Genomic DNA, 26569 nt, shown 5'->3' on the forward strand with positions numbered 1-26569 from the left:
TTCTGGATGAAAGTTTTTTGTACAACTAGGAGGCACTAAATATTACACACCGTCCCTTTAACTCTAAAACCGTGTGTTTAGACGGGTGCAAAGCATATTACATTACATATTTAAAGAGACAGTATGCAATATTTAGTGCCTCCTAGTGGTTTAATTGACACTGAAATGTCAACAATTACATTATTATTACATTTGTTATATGGGATCACGGTTCACCTTCACAGATTTCTTAAGCACCAGTTTTGTCGGGGCACGACTTCCTGTGGCGTGTCTTGGGCAAGTACAGCCTGACGGCGCCCATCCTTCTCCAAGCTGTTTTGGGTAGGGGTTTCCTCCCCCACAAAAACAAATAGTACTGATTTCCCTGGTTACCACTAGAAGGAGAAAACTCCTCATCTGACTCAGATACAGCACCTTCATCATCTGTTTGTTGTTGTTTTTCAGTGTTAAGCGTCATTCAGGGATGAGCCAGACAGCAGTGTTTGACAATCCTCATACAAGGGAAAAAAACGTTTTATTTTGAAATTTCAAGTATCCCTTCGTGCAAAGTGACATGTGACTTTCATATTTTTGTTACAAAACCTACTTTAGAAGAATTGACTTGCGTTGGCATGCGCCCACATTAATTGTGTTCTTAAAAAGTTAAGAATTCAATATTTTCTCTATGTATTTATGTAATAACAATTCCCAACTGGGTTCAAAGAGCCTTTATGTATTATTTTCCACAGTGCCCATCTACTTTCATTTTATCAGTAGTGTTCAGGCCACGAAGCGCATTGTGGTGGAGGAATGAAGGCGGGAAGATGTGTGAAAGAAAGAGATTTCCCTTGCATGCTGGCTGTTTTTTTTAATTTTAGGAAGAAAATGGTGAAAGTAAGAGAAGCACTGTTTTAAACACAGTCCAGATGCCGACTAAAACCTCCAAAAAGATGATAAAGGAAGAATTTATTCAAGCGTGATCAACAAAAGGACCTTGACAGAGGCTGCAATGATGTCGAATAGTTTGAAGTTACGGACACCACCTATGAATACATCATGGTCAACAGTAATAATTATCATAAAAATTAATACAATACAATTTTCGAATATGCATTATATAAAATATACATTAACAGTGTTGATAACGTTATTATTAATGTTTTAATAATTGTTGTTATTATTAGTAGTATGAAAAAATCTACTGGCTAGCGCCAATAGTTGCAAACTTAAAGTCTATAGTAGGCATTGGTAGGCCACTTACATATTATACTGACCCTTTCTCATTAATTTAATAACTTATCAGATATGAAGTGGACATCGGAAAACGGAGAGCGCTCGTCTTGGGATCAAGAGGTCGCAAGTTCCATTCCCAGCTGCTCCGTGTTATATGTCGAAATGTTCTTGGGCAAGACACTGAATCTCTAATGCCCCCAATAAGCAGGTAGGGGCCTTGTATGGCTGACTCCCTATTGGTGTGTGAGTGTGTGTGTGAATGGGTAAGTGCGAAGCACATTGAAAAGCGCTATATAAATGCAGACTATTTACCATTTACATTTCTAATGTTGTCCTCTGCCCAGTCAGTTATTTGAATGGCTTGGTGCTTTTGTTTTCTCTTGGATTTGTGAAGAAATAAACCATATTCCTTAAAGAGGCGATTTGTACACCTGTACTCATAGTTGGGCATGCTGTTTTTGTAAGTTGCAACTCAAAAACCGCAACTCAGCATATACATGTTATCTCCGCTAGATGACGCCATTTCCCAGACACTTAACGACTGGGAAACGGTGATGGCTAGAAGTGATGAGTACGGAGGTGGGTGGGCCACTCGTGGGCTCACATCCCCCGCCACCACTCCACTCTCCAGCGGCTTCAGTCACTCGCAAGCGCTGTTCATTTGGAAGCAGTCGCAACTACAAACTAGCTAGCATGCGAGGACATTTCACGTAAATGGCGCTTGTCAGAAGGAACATTTATCAGCGGTTGCTCTTATTTGCCGCTTTTCTTCCAATCTCAGGTAAGTTTGACATTTTTAGATTTCCACTTGAGCAGTTACTGTTGGAAGTTCAGAGGACGACTTCGTCACTAACTGTGTTTTGTAATTGGAATTATGTATATGTATATTTTAGAAAGTATTTTTCAATTGAATAAGAGTTTCAGACTTTAAAAGAAACGTGTCACTTCGAATTCCGTACGCATCTTTATCACCTGGGCCATCACCACCCTAAATGAGCGCACAAAAGTGTGAAAAATATATCTTTTCACCTAATTATCTTACTATTTTGTTGCTGCTGAATGTTTTTGCACTTCTTTCCATTGTACTATTGTTACGATGCACTATTCGTTTTCACCGCACTATAATTACCACTTAAGCCAGTATTTTTTTTGCCTATTTATTCTGACAGTCTTTATTTTTTCCCTCTTTATTACACGTTTACAACTGCAGTGCCATGTCTGACCTCGTTGCATACACTGTTTCCTAACAATGATATAAATGACAATAAAGACAATTCCATTCAAAACTGGAAATAATTAGAAAGGTTCAGCTATGAAACAACGTTACACTGTTGTTGGCTGTACAATTAGAAATAGAAAAAGACAGTTACGTGTGGTAAGTTCTGTATCATCTGTTTATTTCGCATATTTCAAATTTAATTGAGTATGTTTTGATTAAAATGGGCCTTGAAACACAACCAAATGAAATGAATAAGTCACAAACAATGTAAAAACAATATTTTCAAACACATTTATGACATTTACTCCCACTTAAAGTGACAGTGTGTATTATCTGAGAACAAGATATCGCTGTATGGTGTAATGCAACTGAAAATGTCTGCTAAAAAGCACAAGGAAGACTACAAACCACAAAGACGTAACGTGATCAAATTGCACCATTCTTTTTTTTGCCCAGCCTTTTTGAGTTTTTGGGGAACCTTTATCAGCAAGAGGATGGACAATTATGTCAGCTCCCTTCAGATGAGGATCATGTTATGTGAAATAAATACAAATGTCTCGACCTACAAGTATTTAAAAAAATACTAGTTGATATGATGGTTCATGAAATTAAGCTGATTGAAATCAATCATTTTGTTTGTTAATAATGTATTTTTTTTACCACTAGGGGCCACTAAATAACACACAGTGTTAATGTTAACTTTAATAATTAATGTTGACTAAACTGACCCAAAAATTAAAAGCCAAGTAAAATAACCAATAGTATTAAACACAGTATAAAATAAGGTAAATATAATACTATGAGGGCAGCACGGCAGCGCAGTGGTTAGCGCGCGTGTGGGACAGTTCTGAGTTTGCATGTTCTCCCCGTGCTTGCGTGGGTTACCTCCGGTTTCCTCCCACATTCCAAAAACTTGCATGTAAGGTTAATTGCCCGGTCCAAATTGTCCCTAGGTGTGAATGAGCGGGTGAATGGTAGTATGTCTCTGTATGCCCTGCGATTGACTGGCAACCAGTTCAGTATGTCCCCTGCCCACTGCCCGAAGATAGCTGGGATGGGCTTCAGCACCCCTGCATCCCTTTGGAGTATAAGCAGTACAGATAATGGATGGATGGATAATACTATAAAATAGAATAACATCAGGCTAGTCTGGCTGATTTTTCGAAATTGTACTAAAAGAAGAGTTGACATTATTATCGTGGTGTGAAAAATCAACAACAAAACATTTTTTTTTTTTTAATAACCACTGTGTGTTAAGGAATGGCCAGGGCTAATGGTCATGATGTTTTCTATTTTTCTCTCTTTTCCTTCTTCTTGCATCCATTTATGCTGCACTTACTTCCAAACCATGTTGTGGCACATTTTGGGACTGTCCTAAAGTTTTGCAAACGTGACATTTGTCTGATTTTTTTCTCTTCTTATTTTTAGGTATTTTTTGCTTCAGCGAGTTATTTTTCATCAAGGAGCCTCACGATGTGACGGTCATGCGCAAAGAATCTGTCATTCTGGACTGCCAGGCACATGGAGAGATGCCCATAAGCGTCCGATGGCTCCGAAACGGGGCCAAAGTGGCGGAGAACGAGAGGGTATACCTTCTCTCCAACAGCTCCCTTTACATTTCTGAAGTGGAGAGCAGACGAGGAGACAAATCACATGAGGGCTTCTATCAGTGCCTTGCCCAAAATAAGTATGGAGCCATCCTCAGCCAGAGGGCTCGGCTGACAATCGCAAGTGAGTATGATGTCAGAGTTGATTCTCCATGATGTTTCCTAGCTGGTTGTCTTTTAATTATCTTATTAATTTCCGTAAAACGCACATTTCTTTCTACCTTAACTTCAACTTATTGTACTTTATTGGCATGTTGATTTGGATTCAAATCATTCAGACTTCATTTCTTTGCACAAGGGATTATTCAATTCATGTTTGCGGCACAGTGCAGCATTCAGGGTAGCTAAGGTGGAGGAATGAAAGATACTGCCTGAAATAGGGATGTGTCCATTGGTGTGTTAATGAAGGAGCAGCGCTGTCCAGGATGCCACCTCCCAAAGCTAAGGAGCAGATGACCCCTATTCACAAACTCGGCCTTTCATGTTATTGCACCCTGATCGTTGGAGGAATTGTTCTTTTGGAATGCGTTCTTGTCTGCTTCAGGGAGGGAGGAGGGGAAATGTTAAAACAGAGTTGTGGGACATCTCTCCCCTTCTTTTCTCACTAGTTGCGCGCAGATTTTTGAGATTTTGGTTATTTTTCTTGTTGTCGTTATCCACAATATTAAGACCATTTTCGCACTACATGTCCAACAGAATCCCATCCATTTTCTGTGCCGCTTATCCTCACTCGGGTTGCGAGGGTGCTGGAGCCCATCCCAGCCATCTTCGGGCAGTGGGCAAAGGACACCCTGAACGGGTTTCCGGGCAATTGCAGGGCAAACAGGAACAGATAACCATTCACTCGCTCAATCACACCTAGGAACAATTTTACAAGCCAAATAACCTGACATGCATATTCTTGGAACGTGGAAGGCACCTGGAGTGGCCGGAGGAAATTCACGCAGGCACAAGTGTGACTTGTATTGACGGGGAGAACATGCAAACTCCACATGGGGAGGCTGTGGTAGCTGGAATTGAACCCTGGACCTCTGCACCGTGGGGTTGTGCGCTAACGACCATGTCTCCGTGCCGTCCGTAACAGAATTCTTCTATATGTAATTTTTACATATATGGGCCGCATATATTTACCATAATAATAAATAATTATGTTGTGCTCTGTAGGGTCACTGGTATTGACAAATAGTGCACTAGTACTGGGACCTCAGGTGAATAGTCTTGATTTGTTACTTTTGCAACCTAATACTAGTCAAGATTTCATTAACGACCTAATATGGTGACAGCTAATTCATTAGTCAATGTCATCACTTCTGTTTTTGGCCTTTTATCTTAATCGTAACACTACCCGGTCTTTCAGAGGTTTTGATGGCATTCTTACTGGCAGTTATATGCATGCACAGTGGTCGGAAGTTGGAAATATAAGGCTTATATCTCTCAATTTGAATTTGCTGGCACATTAATCCATTAATCTCTAAAATAATGACAGCCAGGAGTTGGTGTGATAAATGATTTCATGATTCAAATGAAGTAACCAACCGACTTTACTTTTTTCACCTTAGAGCTGCAAATTTAAAAATAAATGATAAAAATAATGAGAAATATTTAAATAAATATCTAATGAATAAAAAAAATAATCTAATAAATTGATTGACTGACTGTCAGACTGACAGGAATTGTCAGTAACGAATCATCTAGCTGAATAGCCATTTGTCATAGTCTGACCAGGATGACAACTAAAATACCAGCGAGTCAATCCAGTCTTTTGGCTGTTGGCAAATTGTTGCTGCCAGAGGTTAAAGGCTTAAAATTTAAAATTTGTTTTGACTAAATGGTTAAAACAGCTTTAAAGCTTTAACTGATGCATTACAGCATTTATCAAGCTTTTATATCTGCATTAAAGCTCTAACTTTGACGGCTTTTGGTGCTAAGAGTTCGATTTTAAGAGCACTAGATCTTAAATAGTAACTTTGGTTGGAGTAATAGCACACATTTCTGCCAGTTCCTAGTTTTGCCTCATTTTTGTCATGTATTTTTTAGAGGAATGCCCAAAATGATTGTTTTACTGACTGAATCATTACCCTGCTTAGATAGTTTAGCTTGTTAGCAGAAGGAATTGGTTTTACCATTGACATTTTCACTGGAGGCAAGGCGACAAGCAGGTCGCGCTCTTAAGGGTTGAAAGCTGCTTTTAAAAATCTTTATTCCCTCCCCGTTAAAATACAACAAGAAAAAAAAGCATATTAAGTTGATAGTAAATGTAAGAGCAGCTTGTAAGCATTACCAGTTTGCTTTAAAGTGACACTTAGGGTTCCTTGAGGGTCTATCTGGAAGCTCATAAAATTTGCACATAGCTGAGAAATGCTCAGTTGAAGGACATGGTGGTAACAGGGGGGGTTGGTGCAAAAGTGCCACACACGCACACACACACTTTAATGGGAATTGCTGTGTCCCCTTACCGCTTAAATGAGCGAACTTTATTGCAGGTCTTTGGCTGCAGGCTTTACACAGTTGAGCTGCTGAAATGGTCACTCACCCCCAATGTTTTACTCCATTACGTTCCCAAAACAAATGCTCACTATCCGACTTGATTTCGGCGGGCAAACCGCAGCAGCGGAGCTGTTCAAACCACCCGCATGCTAATTAGATCTCCTAAGTAGAGGATTAGACATTGATTCTAAGTTAAAGTGTTGTTTGTGCTGCTGCGGAAGACTCTTGTTTAACAATGTAACGGTCACCAGAGCACAAAAGTGACAAGCAGGGATCTGATGACGAGGAATGCGCCACACAAATCAAATCATGTGACTTTTGTCGATTGACTTCAGGTTAATGGGAGATTTCAGCACATCACTTCGATTTGCTGTCATGGCTTCTCGCAGTTTGCCAGTTTAGGTTGCAGGGAAAATAAACAACATTCAGGCTTTTTGTATGTATTGTGGTTATTTGGTGCACACCTGCTCCCATTAAGGATGCTGAATGCTTTACTGTATTTGACCTGAAATAGGCACCCTGGGTGAAGAATTTTCATTTCAAGACATCTATATCTATCTATCTACCCTGGTCATATCCACCGAGAAGGGTGACCGACAGCAAGACAAACACATACACAAAAACAGAGAAAAGAAAAACACAATAAACACAAAAAAGTCTGACCATGGCAAACCCAAATGCCCAAACACCCAAACAAGTTAAGCACCCCAGCACCCAAGTTGGTCATGCTTTCGTCCCTCCAGATGAAACGGGACACAAGAAAGCGGCCATGTCACACTGGTCAGGGTGACACAACACACTCTTCTGTTTAACAGCAGGGCCCGACAGCTTTCACTGGTTTACCCCTGCTGCATCATACGGGTGCCCAGCCCATCCTTAAGAACGCGTCCACAATCCCACTATCCTTTCTCAACACCTCTCCACTCCTTCCTATCACCAACAAGAGCTCTAGCTTCCACTAGATTTAGACCTCTTTCCTGCAGTGCACTCATGACACCATCCATCCACGTCAATCGCGGCCTTCCTCTTGGTCTCCTTCCATTTACTTCTGCTCTGTATAACCTCTTCAACATTCGCTCCTCATCCATCCTCTCCATGTGTCCAAACCAACCGAGTACTCTCTCATCCACTCGCTTGCTCAGTTCCGCTACTACTCCAGTTCTGTCTCTCACAATTTCATTTCTCAATCTATCCAATCTTGTCACTCCTAACATACTCCTCAAACACTTCATCTCAAAAACATTTAATTTCCCTCTCAAATCTTCATTCAGGCTCCAAGTCTCTGCACCATACAACACAGTCGGTACAATCACACTCTCATACAGTCCTCTCTTAACATCCATACTCATAATCTTGTTACTCATCAATTCAGGGAAGGGTTTCTTACCTGCTAGTTTGGGACATACAAGTGGGGTGTAGGTAATACTATTGTTGATTTACAACAGGACAAAAACAATCAGCACAGGGGTCTCCAAACCTTTTGAGTGGCGGGCTGCATTGGTTTAAAAAAATATGCACGTGGGCCTTGCCGGAGGAAAACAAATAGCTGATTGATGTATTTAATTCTTTGTATATGCCGAAAGAGAGTCTGAGGGGAATAGATAACATTAGCCAATTCAATTTTGTTACGTTTGCATTTACATGCACATGTTTCATTATCTTTAAGTTTATAAAGGGACCATTTTGTTTTGAAACACAAAATATACAAATAAATTTATTCATTTAGAACTAAAAACCTCATTCAAGAGTAATAGCAAAGTAGTATCTCCCTTTTTATGCGCTAATATGATAATTTGCTTTGAAAGACTCGCAACACGGCTACTTCAGAAGTCTTTCGTTGCTTGAAATTAAATATCCTGTTTTCTTTTTCTGCTTTTCACTTTTTCCTTTTTCTTTTCTTTCTTTCTCTTTTCTTTTTCTGTTATTTTCTCTTAATTTCTTTTTTCTTTATTTTTTCTCTCTATTTATTTGTTTCTGTTTTTTTCTTTTGACCCTTTTTCTTTACTCTTCCTTTTTCCTTCTTGTCTTTTTTCAGTCCCCCCCATTTTTTTCTCTTTGTCTATTTTTTTCCTTTTCCCCTTTTCTTTCTGTCTTTTCATTTTGTTTTACCTTATTTTTAAATTTTTTTCCTTTTTTATTTTTCTACTTTTTCTTTCTTTTTTTCCTTTCTTTGCCAAAGACTGGCCAAAAAATGAGAAGAAAAATTTTGAGTCGCCGTTGTTTGTCTTCTTTCTTTGTACTTCACAGAAAAGGGACATCTAATGGTCAAATAATACACACTGTCCCTTTAATGTAAGTTCAGTCCACGTGACTTAAGTATTCACTCAATACTTACTGATTTTATTTTCATATTATTAATCTTTTTTATTTTTAGATTTCATTTTTTTGTAGTAAATGTTATAACATTTATTTAAGAAGAGTGAAAAGTTTTTGTCTTGCTGTCGGTCACCCCTCTCGGTGGGACTTTAGAATGAAAAAAGCTCTTTTGAAGTGTTAACTGTGTGTACTTAGCCATATCTTTGGTACTCTGACCACACTGCTTCAATACGCCTACTCGTAATTTGTGGCAGCCTAGACACCCTCAATCGCTGAATACAGGAAGCAACACTAGGATGTGGGAGCTTCCTTGATGTGTGGACAATAATCGAAGCCACTCCTGCCAGTTAATGGTGATTCATCATATTGAAATAATTTCAAGAGGCTTGATACTTACCGATGAGCTGCGCCAAACCCTATATAACAGTTCAAAAAAATAAAACAAAAATGTTTTTTACGTTTTGGCTCTCAGGGACAATGCACCCAAAAAATGTATTTATACCTTATGGCATTGGATGAGTTAACTGTTTTTTGCCTTGAGAAATAATTACACTCATTAACATAATAATAATAATATAATAATAATAATTTCCTTTGTATTGTCATTCTTTGTAACAATGTACACAGAACGAAATGTCGATACACCTGACCCGTTGTAGCGAGTCGATGCAGCCGCAGCCAGAGGGCGCCGCCATTATACCAATTAGGTATGTCTCGGTCGAGGCGCGAACCAGCGACCTCCCAGTCTCAAAGCGGGCACACTACCATCTAGGCTACTGAACATGGATGACTCACCTAAGATTGAGGTTGAAGTTAAACACCTGTCACTTAGCTCTTTCTCCCTGATGCACTTAACGCCATTGTTACATGCACAATAACCTGACACAAAGATAACATTGATATTATGATCGAATTTTCTAAAATTGTATTGCCTGTCCAAATCACTTTTAGTTCGCTTGGCTCCAAGGAACTCTCTTTTATCATGACAAACATGTTCCAAATAGGCATATCTGCAAGTTGTGAAAATCCTAAATATAATGGCTGTATGCTTCATATGTATAGTTAAAAACTGAAATATTTTTTAACATATTATTCTGCTATTCTTGAAGTGCAGTAAACTCAGTTTTTTTCGGTGGTTATTGCAAGATGGCGTACGGCAGGTGATAAGTACCCTAGGTGAAAACATTCAAATTGTATATACATATTAAACATTAGTAAGTACTACTGATATGTAATAAAGATGTTAATGATGAAATAACATTATAGATAAATATACATGCAAAGGAAAAATGAATTAGCACCTACCTTTGTTGTGATGTGACTTGAGCCTGGTACAGTGGAGTATTGGGTGGATGCAGAGTGTGGAGGAGACATTGGATTAAAATAAGAAGCAATTTTAAAACTCCCACTTGTCTCACCTAAGAAGCCTCTGTTTATTTCATCACCTTATTCTTTATATTTATCCAGATCCTCATTCGCTTACGGCCATGTTCCTCAGCAAGGTTGACGATCTGTGTGCTACTTTTTATTTCTTGAAAATCGCGTACTTCTTTTCCATGGTTTGCACGTTTTTCCCTTCTCCCTTTAGCATCACGGCAAGTCTTGGTACCCATCGCTTATAATACAATACAAAAAATAAGTATTTGAAAAGCACACGAGAGAGAAATATATTTTTGTATCTTCATGATGTTGTGATGCAAACCGGTAGCAGACCGGCATCTTAGCTTACGTCAACCAATAGCAGACAAGTACGAAAGAGACCTAACTCCTAATACAGACAACACCACAAAGTATTAGGGCAAGGAAAATAATTTGTAGTTGATATGGTACAGTGAGGGAAATGCTGAAACTAGTGGCCAACAAAATCCCTCCACATTGGGACGCCGTACTGTATTTCCATGTACCGATCAACTCTTTCTTTTCCAATTGACATATTGGGATATCAAAATTCTGCTTTAAATGTACCAATATTTTGTATATTGACTGGCAGTGCAAGAGAACGTGAAGACATGACTGACTGCCATTTGATATACGTTTGAAAAGATGGAAACTGGAGAAGTTGTCTAAATCTGTGCTCTTAAATCATCTGACTTCAGGACCCATCATCCCACCCTAACTATAAACCAGGAAAAGTAGATTCTATTCACATTTTTTGAAATTACCAAAAAAAGCAAAACAACTTCAAGTATTAATATTCTCTTTAATTCTCAGTTACCTGCATTCTTATTAAAATCCTTCAGAGGCTTTGTCTTTAAGATAATAAAATCCAAATCTCATCTTTTTCTGTGGTGTGAAATGGTGGGTGTTAACTCAATTTGCAGGAAATTCTCGGCATCTACTGTTAAGGAGTTAGGGTCCTCTTTTTTTTTCTTAGCATTATTTTGCCGAGGCACAGGCCCGCGACCCACTGAAAACGGGTCCACGACCCACTTTAAATTCTGACCCACCAATTAAGAAACACATCTCTAAATAACTCCATTAACACGGTGGATGTCATTTCTTCTGGCACGTTGTGTCAAAACGTGGCCAAGAGACCCCTGGCTTCAGTAATTGCTTGTTCACTTCTTTGCAGACTTTTAAATAAATTGATTTTGTCTTTGTTGTCATTAATATCGTTGTATCATGCATTGTGTTCAGCGGGGATAAATTAGGGAGGGTGCTCTGGGTTTGGTGGGTGTGACTGTCTGTGTGAGTGGCCGTAATAGACTGGTGTGAGTCAGTCTACCTCCGTATTCAAACTTGCAAGCATAGCGATCGCTAGCTTTTAGCGGCTTGTTACATTAAAAAGAAATTCATCAAGTGTATCAGACTCTGAAGATAGTTGAGGATAATTCCTCATGGATTATTATCGGGCTTCAGAAGCGACTCAGGCGGTTTAAGATCAGGCGATGGTGTAATTGTAATCCTGTGCAGTCGTTTGAGACATCGTGTGGTTAAGGGCTGTGCAACTAAATGTGACTTGACTTGACCAGTCCCCAGCGAGCCGGCCGCTCTCTAAATTGCTTTCTTACACTAAAAGGAGAATCCCACCAATTTTGTTTTACCTTTTGTGTAATGGGACTAAAGCTATTCATTCAACTGTTATTATGTGTTGTCTGTATTTGTAAATGTATAATATTTTTTGTTACAGTCGTATTCTTTCAGTCGGTAATGATGTCATTGTGATTTAAGTTTAACCCTTTGGGGGCTTTTAAAAAGGTGTGACACTACTTCATGGATTTTCACTTTTTGCGGGTGGTTCTGGTCCCTATTAACCGCGAAAACCGAGGGATATCTAAATTTGTTGCCGTGTGGCACGCAGCTTTAAATTTGGCATTTATGTGGTTTAAGAAAATAATCCCAAAAGCTTCATCTTAAAATGAGTTTTCCAATTACTTGGAAAATACACACTTGTTATCATTGCCTTGAAAGTGTTCATAAAGTCTGATAGGCACCCGTCCCATAACTTTTTCAACTAAAAGTTTTGTTGCCTGTAAAAAGCTTTGAAAGTCTCATTATGTGACTGTGGCAAGCTCAGGCTGTTTTCACAAATGTCATTTTTAGTGCTGCTTTTGTAGGGCTTGTTTTAATAGATTACGCCCACATGTCGCTATTTAGAGTTGCTAAAGGCTTGTGCTGGTGCGCGGCTAAGGAAACCCAGGAAGACCAGAGCAAACTTTTCCAGTGTGCAAGCTGTGGCTTGGATGAATGAAGTGGCCGTAAATGAGACAACGGAAAGCGCGCAATCTTGTGTGTCCTCCTCCCCTGGACACCAAAGGTTACCATGGTTCCCTTCAATGGCAGGCCGAGGGGTCAAAGGTCTCCCAAAACGGTTCAATGGAGGGAGGGGGGCAAAAGAAAACCTAAATTCTCAATCTCATGTTCTTTTTTTGTACAAAGTTCATGTTTTTTGCTTCAAATATGAAGAATTGATTTGTATTGTCTTAAGATTGTAGCGAGGGGGCGTACAACCAACTATAATCAAGAGTATTACAAGATATCTCAAAGCAAACTAAAGGTGCTGTTAAACAATCCGTACCTGTTGACACGTTGACCTTTATTTTGGAGATTAAAGACAATGCAGTCACTGTTTGCGGTGAGTGGAAGGCTGGCTTTGAATGGCTGCAAAAGTTTGGAGACGAGATAAGGGGCAGGACGAGGGGGGGATGGGTGATGACCTATCCCCCTCACCCTCCAAACCTCCTCTGCACGGTCCTCTCAGGGGTCATGACGCTCATGGGAATAGTGCTTTCAGGCCAGCGGTCACTTGACTGTCCTGCAGGCTGCATAGAGCCGACCCACATCCGCCAGCACGCCGCTGATTGATTTGTTGCCGTTTTTTCAGCTTTGCATTCTTTTCCCCCTGCTTATCGGGCTTGCTTTCATTCTGCTGAGCATGTTGTTAAAGGTCTCTTTGCTTCAATTAATTAGTGACCTAACTCAATAGAACAGCAATGACTGATATCAGCTGGGACTAGTGTGTGCTTGTTTTTTTAGTATGTTTTTTCAGTACGCAGACTTTTGAATGGTGTTAACATTTTTCATGTCTTGGTAGCCTAGATGGTAGGGCGCCCGCTCTGAGACTGGGAGGTCGCTGGTTCAAGCCTCGGCCGAGTCATACCTAAGACTTACAACATTGGTACTCATTGCCTCCCTGCTTGGCTCTCAGCATTAAGGGTTGGAATTGGGGGGTTTGGTCACCTAATGACTAAAATCGCTGCGCCCTGTTTGGCTGCGGCTGCATCGGCTCGCTACAGTTTAACTGTACGGGTCAGGTGTATCGACATTTCGTTCTGTGTGCATTGTTACAAAGAATGACAATAAAAGTAAATTCTATTCTATTCTATTCTTCTAAAGCAGGGGTCGGGAACCTTTTTGACTCAAAAAGCCATAAAAGCAAAAAATATTAATTTTATTTTGGGAAAGAGCCACACCATATATTATGAGACAAATTTACTAAATTGCTAAACCCTCTCCCCAGACAAAAGCTTAGTCTTCAGCACATTTATTTTTGATGATTTGATAAAAATTATGAAAAGAGAATAATGCCAGAGCCCCTGTCCCAAAGTCAACAAACAGACCACTTTAAACTTGTCTCTTTCTTGCAATTACTCAAGATCGGTTAAACTCCTTTTGACCCTTTTTTTCATACATATTGGTTTCAAAACCAGATGCAAGCATTTATTTTGTAAAAACGTCACAACATTCTGAGAATAGGGAGCCTTATGTGCTTACCTTTGGCGAGAGATGGGAGGGAATGCTTGTACTTTTTGCATAGCTCCACCCATCCCTCCCACTCACCCAATCAAATGACTAAGTTCTCTTCCGGTGTTTTGGCGTATTTACAGTTCTGTGGATTCATCATAAAGTATCTGAACACTGAACACAGATTATATAGTGAACTTTTAAATAAATGATTCTTTAGCGTTGTACAGCCAAAACGAGTTTTTTTTCCCCTTTTTTTGTGTGACACCTTGACTGTAAATTGTAGTGAAAAACGTGCCCTATATATACTGCGAAGTGTTTCCTTTGCAATTAGCTTTGGTTTGGCATTACGTGTACCTTAATAGGATAGACAATCTCGGTTTTGAACAAGATGGAGAAATTTTGCATGCAATCAAATTGGTCTCTGAGCCATAGGTATTCATAGAAAGAGCCATATATGGCTCGCGAGCCATAGGTTCCCGACCCCTGTTCTAAAGGATTTGACTCTAAGAGACAGGTTTAGTTGAGCATACATGTAGTTAAGTCACGGAAATGATTACCAGTTTCTGAACAAACAATTAGCGCAAAAGAGGATGAAGCAACTAATGTATCGTAATGCACTTGCATGCGGACAAGGAGAGCCATGGTGAACCACACACTTTCAGATTTTCATGAAAAAAAAATCTTGAAGTTGGATTCCTGCCCAAAGAAGTTGGATTGCCTCAAAAAAGGAACACATTTTTAAAAATAAATGAAAGAAAACAGCTATTACATGACAAATGGTAGCTACAAATCTTTGCGAAATAGTCAAGTAGTTTGAACTTAGTACTTGGCTGTATCGACCAGAGACCCCATCTCAGTAACCAGAGCAGAGATGCTGAACTAATACCTGGTATTTGTAAAGGAACCTTTGTTTGGGCTTGACCTGTCCATTGACTCCCTTTTGCTGAGTTGGTGGCATCTGTTGCAATGAACAGTACAAAACAGAAACACAGACTTTTGAAGCATATGCAGGCCTGTTTTTGTTGTTTGTTTGCTGCCACTGTTGACACCGTGTTAAATAGTTTTTAGGAAATGCTTATCTTATTGACTCATGACAATACTCAGGGGTACTGAGCCCATCCCCATGTTTGGTCCGATTAGGCTCCAGAACAGGTTTAAGATTTGTATGCTCTCAAATGGATTTATCCTTAGCAAAACACTGCACTTAATTGCAAGACACTATTCACAAAACATAAACAGTGAAGCAGCCTACAGAGCTGTCCAGAGAAGCTGAGGGGTGCCTAGGCAGTACATAGCTCTTCCTGAGCTGGGTGCTAGGCAGGATTTGTGGAGGTCAGAAGTCAAAGGTCAACTTGCCGAGTAGGGCAGATGGTCAGCTTGTTTTTGCTTTGGGGGAATGGCTTCGAGTAGCCATTCTGCTTCTGATGGTTCACAAAAGAAACACCAAAGATTGGTGAAAAAAATACTCTTGGGTAAAACATCACCAGCTAAAGTCTTAAGGTCAGTGGACTATAGTCAGCTTTGAGCATGACTAGAATTATTGATTATTCACCTTGACTCAGTAAATGATCATTGATCAGTGATTGAGATGCTTTTTGTCAAGCTTACATTATTTCTCTGTGAGGGAAGATCAGTGCAGCTAATCTCTCATACCCTGCGGCAAATATCACTTCAGCATTAACATAGAGGGTGGGCAGTGTAGTAGAAGGGGGCTGGGAAGCTTTTGCCCATTCCTGTTTTGACATCCAGCCGCCACAGTGGTTCTTACAACAGAAGCGCAACAGCTCAGGGCTAATCTGATTAAACAAGAACCAAGTTGGCCCCAACCCCCTTCAGAGAGGGATGGTATCATAACAGTTGACCTCCATTCTACCTAAAACTGCTGACTTCGTGCAAAGCTTTGATTTTTAGATCATGAATAAATGGTTTTATTTTATAATTGGTTTACTCTGGGCATGATTGTAATACTTTTTAATTACAGCATAATTTTTCTACATGGACTAATGTGGCATCGCTTCTATGTCAGCTTATCAATTGTAGGCTAAGGATTAGATTTCATCCTAATTAATCACGGATAAGCAAATTCACTTGTGCACTTTCAATCTCTTTGTTGAAAAAGTGTTTGACAAAAAGACAAATACATAAGCACATTTATACCCGAGCTGCCAATGGCCAAAACCCACGCCGAGTCACTCATCACGCGGACTGGCTAATGGGTTAGTCTTTAACCGCTAGTATTTCTTTGCTCAAATCTATATGTTGGTATAAATGAGCAATATTGGCTATTTTCAAACATATTTCCTTACTTTACTTTATAATGAGTGGTAATTTTATTTATCTGCTTTTATAAATCAACAACATTGTTAACAGCTCGAAATTGATAGGACGAACACGTTGGTAGTCTTCATGATTTTGAGGTGAACCACAGTAAACCCCTTTTAAATATTTATAAGCTAAAATGATCATAATGAAAAACAGCTTCTTGTCAGACTGCCATCAACAATGTTAATAAGCATAATGCATTTATGCAATTGTTCCATCTACTGCCAGTGTGAATACACCCATATTTATTTTATATCATTAGAATATATCTTTTTTTACATATTTATCTTTTTACACATTTGTATCTTTTTGATACGTCTTATTTTGCGCAGGAATGAGAAGCCCTCCAATTTTGTCGTACTACTGCACAATGAGAATAAAGGCCATTCATTCATTCATTCATTCATTTATTTCTTCATTTATTTATTCCTTCATTTATTCGTTTTTTTAACAAAATTATCTGCAGTTACAGGCATTCTGTCGCTAATGGGCCTCAGGTCATAGTTGGTGAGTTATACAATGCGCAAAATTTAAAAGCTTTTTAAATCAGATCAAGAATTATTTTTTTTCAAACATTTCCCAACAAATCCTCCATGATCACAATATCAGCATGCGGGTCTTAATGATGTTTGGGCCCTGTTAAATTTGATGACCAAGTTCTTGTTATTGTTTCTCAATGACAAATGTTTAGAGTACGTGAAGAACAATACTTTAACAAGGCGGATTTTTCAATTGTTTGACACTTCATGATCCGAGAACGACACAAATCTATTGACAAGGGTTGGGCAGATCGATCCTAATATTAATAAATCAAGTACTTGGATCTGATCTATACTATGGTCCAGGGATTGATATTTTACCCCTCCATCAAACCGACGCTTTCCTATGTAGACAGAAAAGCCCCTCTCTCTCTCCCCCAGTGCCCTCAGCCACTTTCAAAGTTCATGCCTGAGAGTTGACTGACACGCACACTTTCTGCACCTCTTCCTACCTGGCCTTCTGTTGCATCTTGCCTGCCAGGCAAAAGAGAGAGCCAAATCTATGCTCTATGCTTTACAGAAATTAAAAATGAGAGGCAATCAGGAAGCAGTGCCTTGTGGACTTTTTTATTCAACACCAAAAAGGACAATGCCTGGTGTAATTTGTTTGGTGAAAAGGTTCCCCACTGTGGCAAATTTACATTAACAGATGAGTTCACCCTACAAAGAGCAAGCTGCAACCCAAAATGTAAACCCGTTACTGTTCCTGAACAAAAACCTGTAAATCTGTTAAGAGTATGGCAATAGAGCCAAAAGGGCTTCTTTGTTTCAGCTGTGATTTTTTTGGTTTGACTCTCTTGACTTTTGCTCTGCTTGTTTTAGTAGAAGTATTTTATTTTTTATACTGTTAAAGGTTTTTACATTGTATTGTTTACACTATTTGCACTTTGTGACTTCTGTTTTTAAAATTTGGAAATGGAAGGTATAATTGACATTGATAAAACTGTATTTATATTTTTGTTACTGTATTTTTGTTGCTGCTTTTTTTGGTTTGACTCTCTTGGCCTTTGATCTGAAACAGCTGTAATATAAAAAGGTATTTTCTTCTTTATACTGTTAACGTTTAAGTAGTCGCTACTACATTAAAAAATAAAAATGTTTAGTTGCCTAAAATGTTTGCACTGTAGTTATCCTAAATATAAACTAACTCAGGTAGGAGGATTCAATTATACAAATGATCATGACATTTCCAAGCAAAAAGTATCGCTATTGGTCCGATATCGATAAATACTATACCAAAATTCCCAGTATCCCAAACATGACCAAACATGCAGTGTTTCAAATACAACATTAGAAGTAACGGTTTGCTCGTCCCGCTTCAGGTATTTCATCGTTTACAATCCAGCCAACATCCGTCGTGGCAACCGAAGGCTCGGTTGCCAGACTTTTCTGCAGAATCAGCGCGCACCCTCCTCCAATCATCACTTGGGAATTCAATCGGGTTACGTTACCCCTCTCTACGGAAAGGTACGCAATATTATCTTTTCAAGCTATTTTATATCCGATGCTTTTTGGCCATCTACACTATTTTCAAATGCCGCTTGTTGGTAATTAATGTCACTCTGTTACTGTATTATAACCCATTTAATTGTTTCATCCAGAATGACTGTGCTGCCCAATGGAGCCCTCCAGATCCATGGTGTGCAGCATGCAGACGGCGGCAATTACCGCTGCGTCGCAACCAATATTGCAAACCGCCGGCGAAGCGCCGAGGCTATACTCACTATTATCGCAGGTGGGTTCCACCAGTCGGTGCACTGCCAGCTTTTCAAAAAAATAATTCGGTCGGTCATGTGAACATCAATGGTCAAGGCAGGCTAGTCGACTAGCTGGCCAAACAGCACAATGTGTGCAGAAAACAGGAGCTAATTCAGAGAAAACAAAAGACGAAGATCTCGGCAATTCCAACCCTAACGGGGAGCTAGCAGGAAAATACTATGACAACCACGTCACACACAGCAAAAAACACAAACAAAAAGCAACAATTGCCTACTAATAGGAGGCCAAGACAAAGAAGGAACACTTGCTGTAATGGAAGCGTGTAAATTTACCCAATGCAGCTTTTGTAGGTCAAAGCAAGCAACTCTGAAAAAAAAAATCAAAAGGTCCTCAGCGATTTTTCAAAGCAGTAATGAGTTTATTGTTTTGGAGATGCCTCACATGTTGTGTTAATGGGATTCAGTGTTTTGAACGTGATGAGTACCTTCAATCACATCACAGCCCTAGAGGAAAAGAGCCTTATATTTCTCCAGTCCACTGGCGCGTGGAATGTTTTGCAAAATATCTGCATAATTGTGGGAAGGAACCTTACACATTCTTTGCCTAGTTGAAAAAATATATATACTTATTTGTGAACACCTTTAAAGTCTGCGTACCTAAAGCATAGCTCACCCATGTCATATCCACAAAATGAAACTTGCACTGCTTCCCAAATCTTCTTTCAGCTCCCAGGCCCCGGCTTCCTCAGAGGCCACTCATCATAGCCGGACCGCAGAACATCTCTGTGTCAGTGCATCAGAGCGCCACTCTGGAGTGCATGGCCACAGGCAACCCCCGGCCTATCATCTCCTGGAGTCGAGCAGACAGCAAATCTATCGACGTCTACCACACCAAAGTGCTAGGAAACGGCAACCTTATCATTACAGACATCAAACTCCAGCACAGAGGAGTCTACGTGTGCAGGGCCACCACCCCCGGGACGCGTAACTTCACTGTTGCAGTAGCCAATGTTACTGTACTTGGTAATGGCACACTCTTGCATGCATCATTCTAATGTTAAATAAGACAGGGGAAGTACACAGTTGGGGGTACATGTAACCCTGGGGTTTTTAAGGCACTTCAAGGGATACATTTTTAATTATTTTAAAACATATCTTAAAAAGTCTCATCGACGCAGTGTCACAGCACTTGCTCCCTTTTTACCCACACATTAGAAAAAAAGTTTTTCTGCTGATTCTTAGACTGATTTCTCTTATTTTACTGCCTCATTTTACTTTTTTTGTAGTCAAAACCAATTTATATTTTCTTGTTTTATTATATGTAAAATAATTCTTAGAATAAGCAAAATGATATGCCTTCTGTCGTAAAAGATCATTATTGCTCAAGTATTTTGACTAGAAAAATGAATTGAAATTATTGTAGAATTGGAAAAAACCTCCATTTAAATGTCAAGAACTATTTTTCTTCGCCATGCTGAAGAACATTACGTATAATACAGTAACAATAGTTTTTCACAATATCAAGTCAAGTCAAGTCATTTTTATTTGTATAGCTCTAAATCACGAAGAGTCTCAAAGGGCTTCACAGATTATTACACTATATTACGCAGACTATTTTTCAGCCGACGAGAAGAGTAGGTTATTCATATGCTATGGAGTAGAAGCGAGTTTTAAGCTTAGATTTAAATATAACTAATGATTGTACAAAAATTAAAGTGCAAATAAATGTGCAAATCTATTTGCCATCTTCCATATCAGAAAAAGGATAATAATTTTACATATTATTTTCCTATTTTACTAGAATACATTAAGTTATTAAAATAAAATTTGAATAAATACTAAGTATAATACAATAAATTTGCAAATGAATCAGTCATGATTTGATTTTATAGTCTACAATCAAACAGATCCTCAGTTCAGCAATAGTTGGAGTTGTGGAGGGGGAAACTTCGCTCAAAGATCAATGACATCAATGAAAAAATGGAACACTCCTCTAAATCATTAATCTTAATATCCATGTGCTTAAGCAGAGGAAAGGGATAAATTGATGGATGGAGAGAAAAGAGTTATAGTTAATGCTAACCACGAGGTAAGATTTGGCCTAAAAAAATCCAGCCCGACCCGACCTAGAGTATAAAAGCTTGAACCAGCCCAAACCCGAAAGATTAACTTGTTTTAAGCGACCGAGCCCGACCAAAACATGAATTTTCACATTTTATCTGTGACACTTCCGTGGCGAGCGAAGGCAGTGTCCAGAGCGGGGGAAGAACAGGTCGATGGCCGGGACGCTGGTGCAAAAACGTAATCGAGTTCAAAAAAGGGGTCGTGCCGGGAATCAAATGGGAATCAGGACAGGATAGAGTCAGGGTTGAAAGGGCTTGCCTAGCGTGGGCTGAGGTTTGCAGACGGACTGACAATGGGTGACAGAAAGACTGGGGTTTAAAAAGAAATGAGCAGCCAATCAGGTGCCTCGCATCAGTAATCATGACACCTAGGGACAATTTGGACAGGTTAGTTAACCTGACATGCATGTTTTTGGAATGTGGAGGGAACCCGGAGTGCCCGGAAGAAACAAATGCAAGCACAGGTAGAGCATGCAAACTCTGCACAGGAAGGCTGGAACGTGGATTTGAACTAATAACCTCAGAACTGTCCTGCAGACACGCTAACCACTCTGCTGCCGTGCCTCGTTCAAACCATATTTTTTAAAAAGTGTTGTATTCTTCATTTCAGTTGTGTTATTGCAATAATGTCCTATTGTCGTACTTGATTCACAGCGCCGCCCTCTTTGGTAGAGTGGCCGGAGAGCCTGACACGTCCTCGTGCTGGGACGGCTCGCTTTGTTTGCCAGGCTGGGGGCTTTCCAGTGCCGCAGATCACTTGGCTCAAGAACGGAGAAAAGGTTCATTCTAATGGCCGAATCAAGATGTACAACAGGTATAGTTGTTCATACACAAGTTTTATAAGCATGATAGAAGATAGCAGGAGACTGATGGACATTTTTACCTTCATGTCACGAATCCCCTTGGTGCTAGACACAGAGGGAACACATAATAATGCATCAAAAAACACAATGTTTTACCAGTTCACTATGGTGGCAAGTGAATGTTCTGCTTTGACTGCAGAGCTACAGTGCTTAGCAAAGGTTTTGGACCCCCCATGAAATTTGGGTACTTATTGCTACATTTCAAGCTTCAAACTTAAAACTAAAAGTATTTATTAAGAATAAACAACAAGTGAGACACAATCTTAAAGAGGAAAAAAATATTTCAACCTTCTATATATCATTTACAACAAAAACACTGGAATGTAGGTGTTGCAAAAATATTGGCCCCCTGTTCTTTTAGCTCAGCCAACCCAGTCTAGAAGTTCTCTGATGACTTTTGAATAATCCAATGTCAACCTAAATGACTAACAAATGCAGTCAAAGTGAACCTGTGTGTCATTAAGTCTCAGTTCGAATGTAACTAAACAAACAGCATCACAGAACAAGTTCAAATCAGGATTAGCATACAAAAGATTTCGCAACATTTACACATCTCCCTGAGCACTGTGCAAGCAATGATATCAAAATGGAGAGAGCATAAACCCACTGATAAACTACCAAGACCTGGCCGTCCCTCCTAAGTTGAAAGCTTGAGATATGACAATATGTCAAACAGTTCTTAGGGGCCAATGATTTTGCAAGGCACTGTATGTATTGGTCAATTCATACACGATTATTGAGGGACTGGCAAGTGAATTAAATTTTTTGTTAGGCAGACTAACAGCACAAATCTGATCTAAGCAGTAGAGAAATGTTTAACGAGATCAATTTGGTTTGAAAAACAATTTTGTCGATAAAGCGGTCTTCCAATTTTTCCTCGTCATTTATTAAGAAAAAAAGCTGAACTCCTGTTAGTTATGTGCTTGTTCATGAACTCTCATAGCTTGTAATTCATAAATTTTAACAATGTGTTTCCCCTAGCAAACTGGTCATCAACCAGATCATTCCTGAGGACGATGCCATCTACCAGTGCCAGGCAGAGAACGAGCAAGGGTCTGTGCTGGCCATGGCAAGGCTCATCGTGGTCATGTCGGAAGACCGCCCGAGTGCGCCCAGAAATATTCGAGCTGACACTGTGTCGAGCTCCGCCATCTTGCTGGCTTGGGACCGGCCGCTCTATAACTCCGATAAAGTGATTGCTTACTCGGTGCACTATATGAAGGCTGAGGGTAAGTAATCACATACATGATGATGCTCAGTGGGGTTCTGTCCATTTCAAACCCAGATTTTCAGTGATATCCTACTTAGTCCGGCTTGAACAAAAATCCATCAAAATACCATCATTAATGCCATCGCAGCTGGGAGTCACTTCACCTAAATCAGGCTATTTTACGGAGCATTTAATTATCGATATTTCTGAGTCAGCAATTTTAATGTATCACCATTCATAATAATGCAAACATTTGAAAGTAAGATAATTCAAAATTAATTGTCCTCAAAGTTTTACCAACTTAGTCAAGTCAACTCATGTTTATTTGTATAGCCCTTTATCACAAAGAGTCTCAAAGAACTGCACAGACCACAAATTATTGCAAACTCCAGACTATTATTACACCATCCCCTGATCTGAAACACACATGAGGGCAAGGACAAACTCAAAAACCTCAGCATGAGGGAAAATGAAGAAGCGTTGAGAAGGGACCTCACAAAGGGTAATCGCCCTTCCAGGATGACAAACAATTCAAATAGAATACAAAAATAATAAACAATAATACAAAATACAAAATGAAATAAAAAGGATGACCAGGTTGTAATGGATGTTGTGTTAACAAACAATACACAAGACCTTGCTTCTCTTGAAAAGTCGGTCTTGAAAATGGCTCTGCATTTACATCTGCGACCAAATCTTTGTTGTCTTCTCCTTCAGTCATTTTGGGTTACCATTATTACCATGACACATTTTAATCTTAAAAAGCTACAACATAGCTTGGTTGATCTGCATAGCACTCCCCTCGCTTAACTGAAGTGAGTACCTAATCAAAAAACATGTACATGTCACTTATTCTTCTTCCAAGTACACAGCAGTTAGCAACATCATTTTTGTGCTTTACTGTCCCGTTTAACAAAGAGACCTTCTAGCTGGCCTTACTGTCGCCATCTTGGGATCTGATCGGCTATTGTAATTATATATCAGCAACATGTTTCATTCACTTACAGTGACAACACAGGCTAGCTAAATTCTGATAAAAACGCTCCCTTACTTACGAACATTCGACTTTTGAAAAACGGTAAAAAAAAAATTCTGGGATTTCGAAAACTACCCGGGCATTGCTGTTAAGTTAGATTTTGTATTGTGTGCACCTTTTTCCGAGTAGAGGACAGTACTGTAGTGCTTCTTTCCGCTACTACCGGCATGTGGCGCTGTAAGAGGTCACCCAGCATCCACCACGAAGAAGAAATCCGGCTTCCTCTTCCTATTCCGTTAGTAAACATACTATACCTTATCTCCAGCGCGCTAATAACTTTGACATTTTTACATCCATACATTTTATTTTTCGTGCATCCATTCAATATGGTTGGTGTAAAGTGTAAAAAAGAGGCGACCTGTTTCTTTTGAAATGAAAGTGGAATAAGAAAGGTTGATGCGGTTGAGAAAATGGTTGGATATAAACCTTAAACATACATTCCATAGAAAATATAGCACTAAAGCCACTTACAAACAAATTCAACTTACGAACAATCGTCCAAATCTCGTTTATAAGTAGGACAGCGCCTCTATGGAGAATTATTGTGTGTACCCACTTAGGGAAAACACATTTAAAATGAAACTGACGTTTGTTCCATTTATGATAATGATGTCTGGTTATGTTAGCCCAGGAGAGAAGGCCTTGCTGGCCCTGACTACCCACCACGGACAGATGATACTAAATATAATGTTTTAACTATTACATTTATCTCAATTCAAATGTACTGAAGACAAGCATAGTTATGACACTTTTATTAGTTATTTTCTATTCTAAATAGAAAAAATCTAGGATGCTGGGAAAGTACCTCTACTTGAAAAACAATTTCAAAATACAAATTTGTTCTGTATGTCTCTGTATGTCTTTTAGATCATAAGGGGTAGATGACCATTGCAGTTGTTGTTAAAGGTCAGACAAAGAATAACTAGGAAAGAAAGAGGAAAAACCTCCTTATCTTGACAAACAGGATTAGAGGCCTTTTAGAGCAAAAGTGCAGCAAACCTTTTGGAACCTGGGGCCCTTCTTCAGCTGATAAGATTCAGGAAGTGGAGAAACGTATTCAGCAACTCACAAGGATCCCAGTGTGTTAGCAGAAATGACCTTTTCAGCATTCCTGGGAACTCTTGCTTGCTTTTGACAGCAAGAGTCACACTGGAACAATGTTGCACCTACAAAAAAAGAAAATCAACTTGCCCACTCGAGAGCTGCACTCAATTTGAGTTCTACTGACTTGTCGAGGTTAAATGTACACAAAGCAAAAGTGGGAAAGGAACACCTGCAAGATCTGGTAAGGCATGCATTGAAGTGACTGTTGTTAGAGTGTCATACTTATTGTGAGTGTCCAAGGGCGACACAGTGCATCACACAGTCATCCCAGCACCTGAGGCTAGCACAAAAAACCTTCTGTAAAGAAAAAAACTAATTAGCCGTTTTTGTGTAGTGTCCAAAAGTACCGTAGTACCCTGGGAAGAGAGAGTTTTAATTGAATGGGAAAATAGACATGAAGTCTATTTTAAGTCAGGCTTGTAAGAAGAATTTGTTAGAAGAGGAAAAGCTTTTAGTTAATGGTCTGCATTTATATAGCGCTTTTCAAGGCAATTAAGACCTCCCAAAGTGTTTTACAATGTGCTTCACACTTACCCATTCACACACACACTCACACACCAGTCAGATCCAAAATTCAATCTAACGAAATTAATAAAGTTTTGGAAATATGGTTACAAAAATTGAGTTGAGAAAAGTAAGGTTTAGTGTGTAATGTACTGTTTTTCTTTCCCCTTTTGTTGTGTTTACGTCTGAACACTTGTAATGCAGTCCCTGATTTGGTATTCAGATAAATGTTGCAGCTGATCTAGAGTTCTAGCCGACATAAATGCTCACTTGACAAAGGTCAATAAATAGGGTGAAAAATTGACCAAAATTTGGTCAACTAGTCGAGGATTTAAAATAAAATGAAAGAAATGTACAGAGAGTTTGTGCGGAGTTTGTATGTTCTCCCCGTGCTTGCGTGGGTTTCCTCCGGGCACTCCGGTTTCCTCCGGGCACTCCGGTTTCCTCCCACATTCCAAAAACATGCATTTCAGGTGAATTGGCCGGTTCAAATTGTCCCTAGGTGTGACTGAGCGAGTGAGTTGTCTGTCCCTGTGTGCCCTGCGATTGGCTGGCAACCAGTCCAGGGTGTCCCCTGCCCACTGCCCGATGATTGCTAGGATGGGCTCCAGCATCCCCGCGACCCTACTGAGGATAAGCGGTGCAGCTGATGAGATGAGATGAGATGAAATGTACAGAGACTGCCCCAATTCCGGACGATCATTCGGAAGTTGAATTTGCTTGTTAGTTGATTCAATGGAATTTATGTTTAAGGTTTAAATAAGAATGTTTAAGGCTTGTTTAAGTAACCTGTATTGTTTTGTACTGAAAAATAAACATTTACTAAAATAATATGCTCTATAAAGATAAATAAAGTGAAGTTTAACTTACTTTTGAAAGATGAGCTTCAAGAGTTAGGCGACTTCCTACTCCGTGGTAAAAAGTGGCCGAAAAAAAGCCAACCATTTTCTCAACCACATCAAGTTTTCTTATTCCACTTTTGTTTTAAAAGAAACGGCTCGCCTCTTCTTTATAATTTAAACCAACCATATTGAATGGATACATGAGATATTAAACAATAAAAATGTCAAAGTTCTTAGCGTGCTGGAGATACAGTACAGTATGTTTACACATGAATTGGGG

General features: G+C 39.4%; 1 protein-coding gene across 1 annotated transcript in view; it reads left to right on the forward strand.

Annotated features, from left to right (window-relative positions):
- The first annotated feature begins 1872 nt into the window (after positions 1 to 1872).
- Positions 1873 to 26569, forward strand: part of prtga (protogenin homolog a (Gallus gallus)) — a 52097-nt gene continuing 27400 nt past the window's right edge. Inside the window, exons 1-7 of the mRNA XM_088333273.1 lie at positions 1873 to 1993; positions 3860 to 4162; positions 18212 to 18356; positions 18491 to 18624; positions 19334 to 19630; positions 21385 to 21544; positions 22575 to 22822. Coding sequence (XP_088189399.1) covers positions 1927 to 1993; positions 3860 to 4162; positions 18212 to 18356; positions 18491 to 18624; positions 19334 to 19630; positions 21385 to 21544; positions 22575 to 22822 — 1354 coding nt within the window. The 5' untranslated portion in view covers positions 1873 to 1926. The remainder of the gene's footprint in view (positions 1994 to 3859; positions 4163 to 18211; positions 18357 to 18490; positions 18625 to 19333; positions 19631 to 21384; positions 21545 to 22574; positions 22823 to 26569) is intronic.

Source organism: Urocampus carinirostris, chromosome 4 (genome assembly GCF_059441175.1).
Source record: "Urocampus carinirostris isolate Australia breed hairy pipefish chromosome 4, RoL_Ucar_1.0, whole genome shotgun sequence".
In the NCBI taxonomy this organism is placed as follows: Eukaryota; Metazoa; Chordata; class Actinopteri; order Syngnathiformes; family Syngnathidae; genus Urocampus; species Urocampus carinirostris.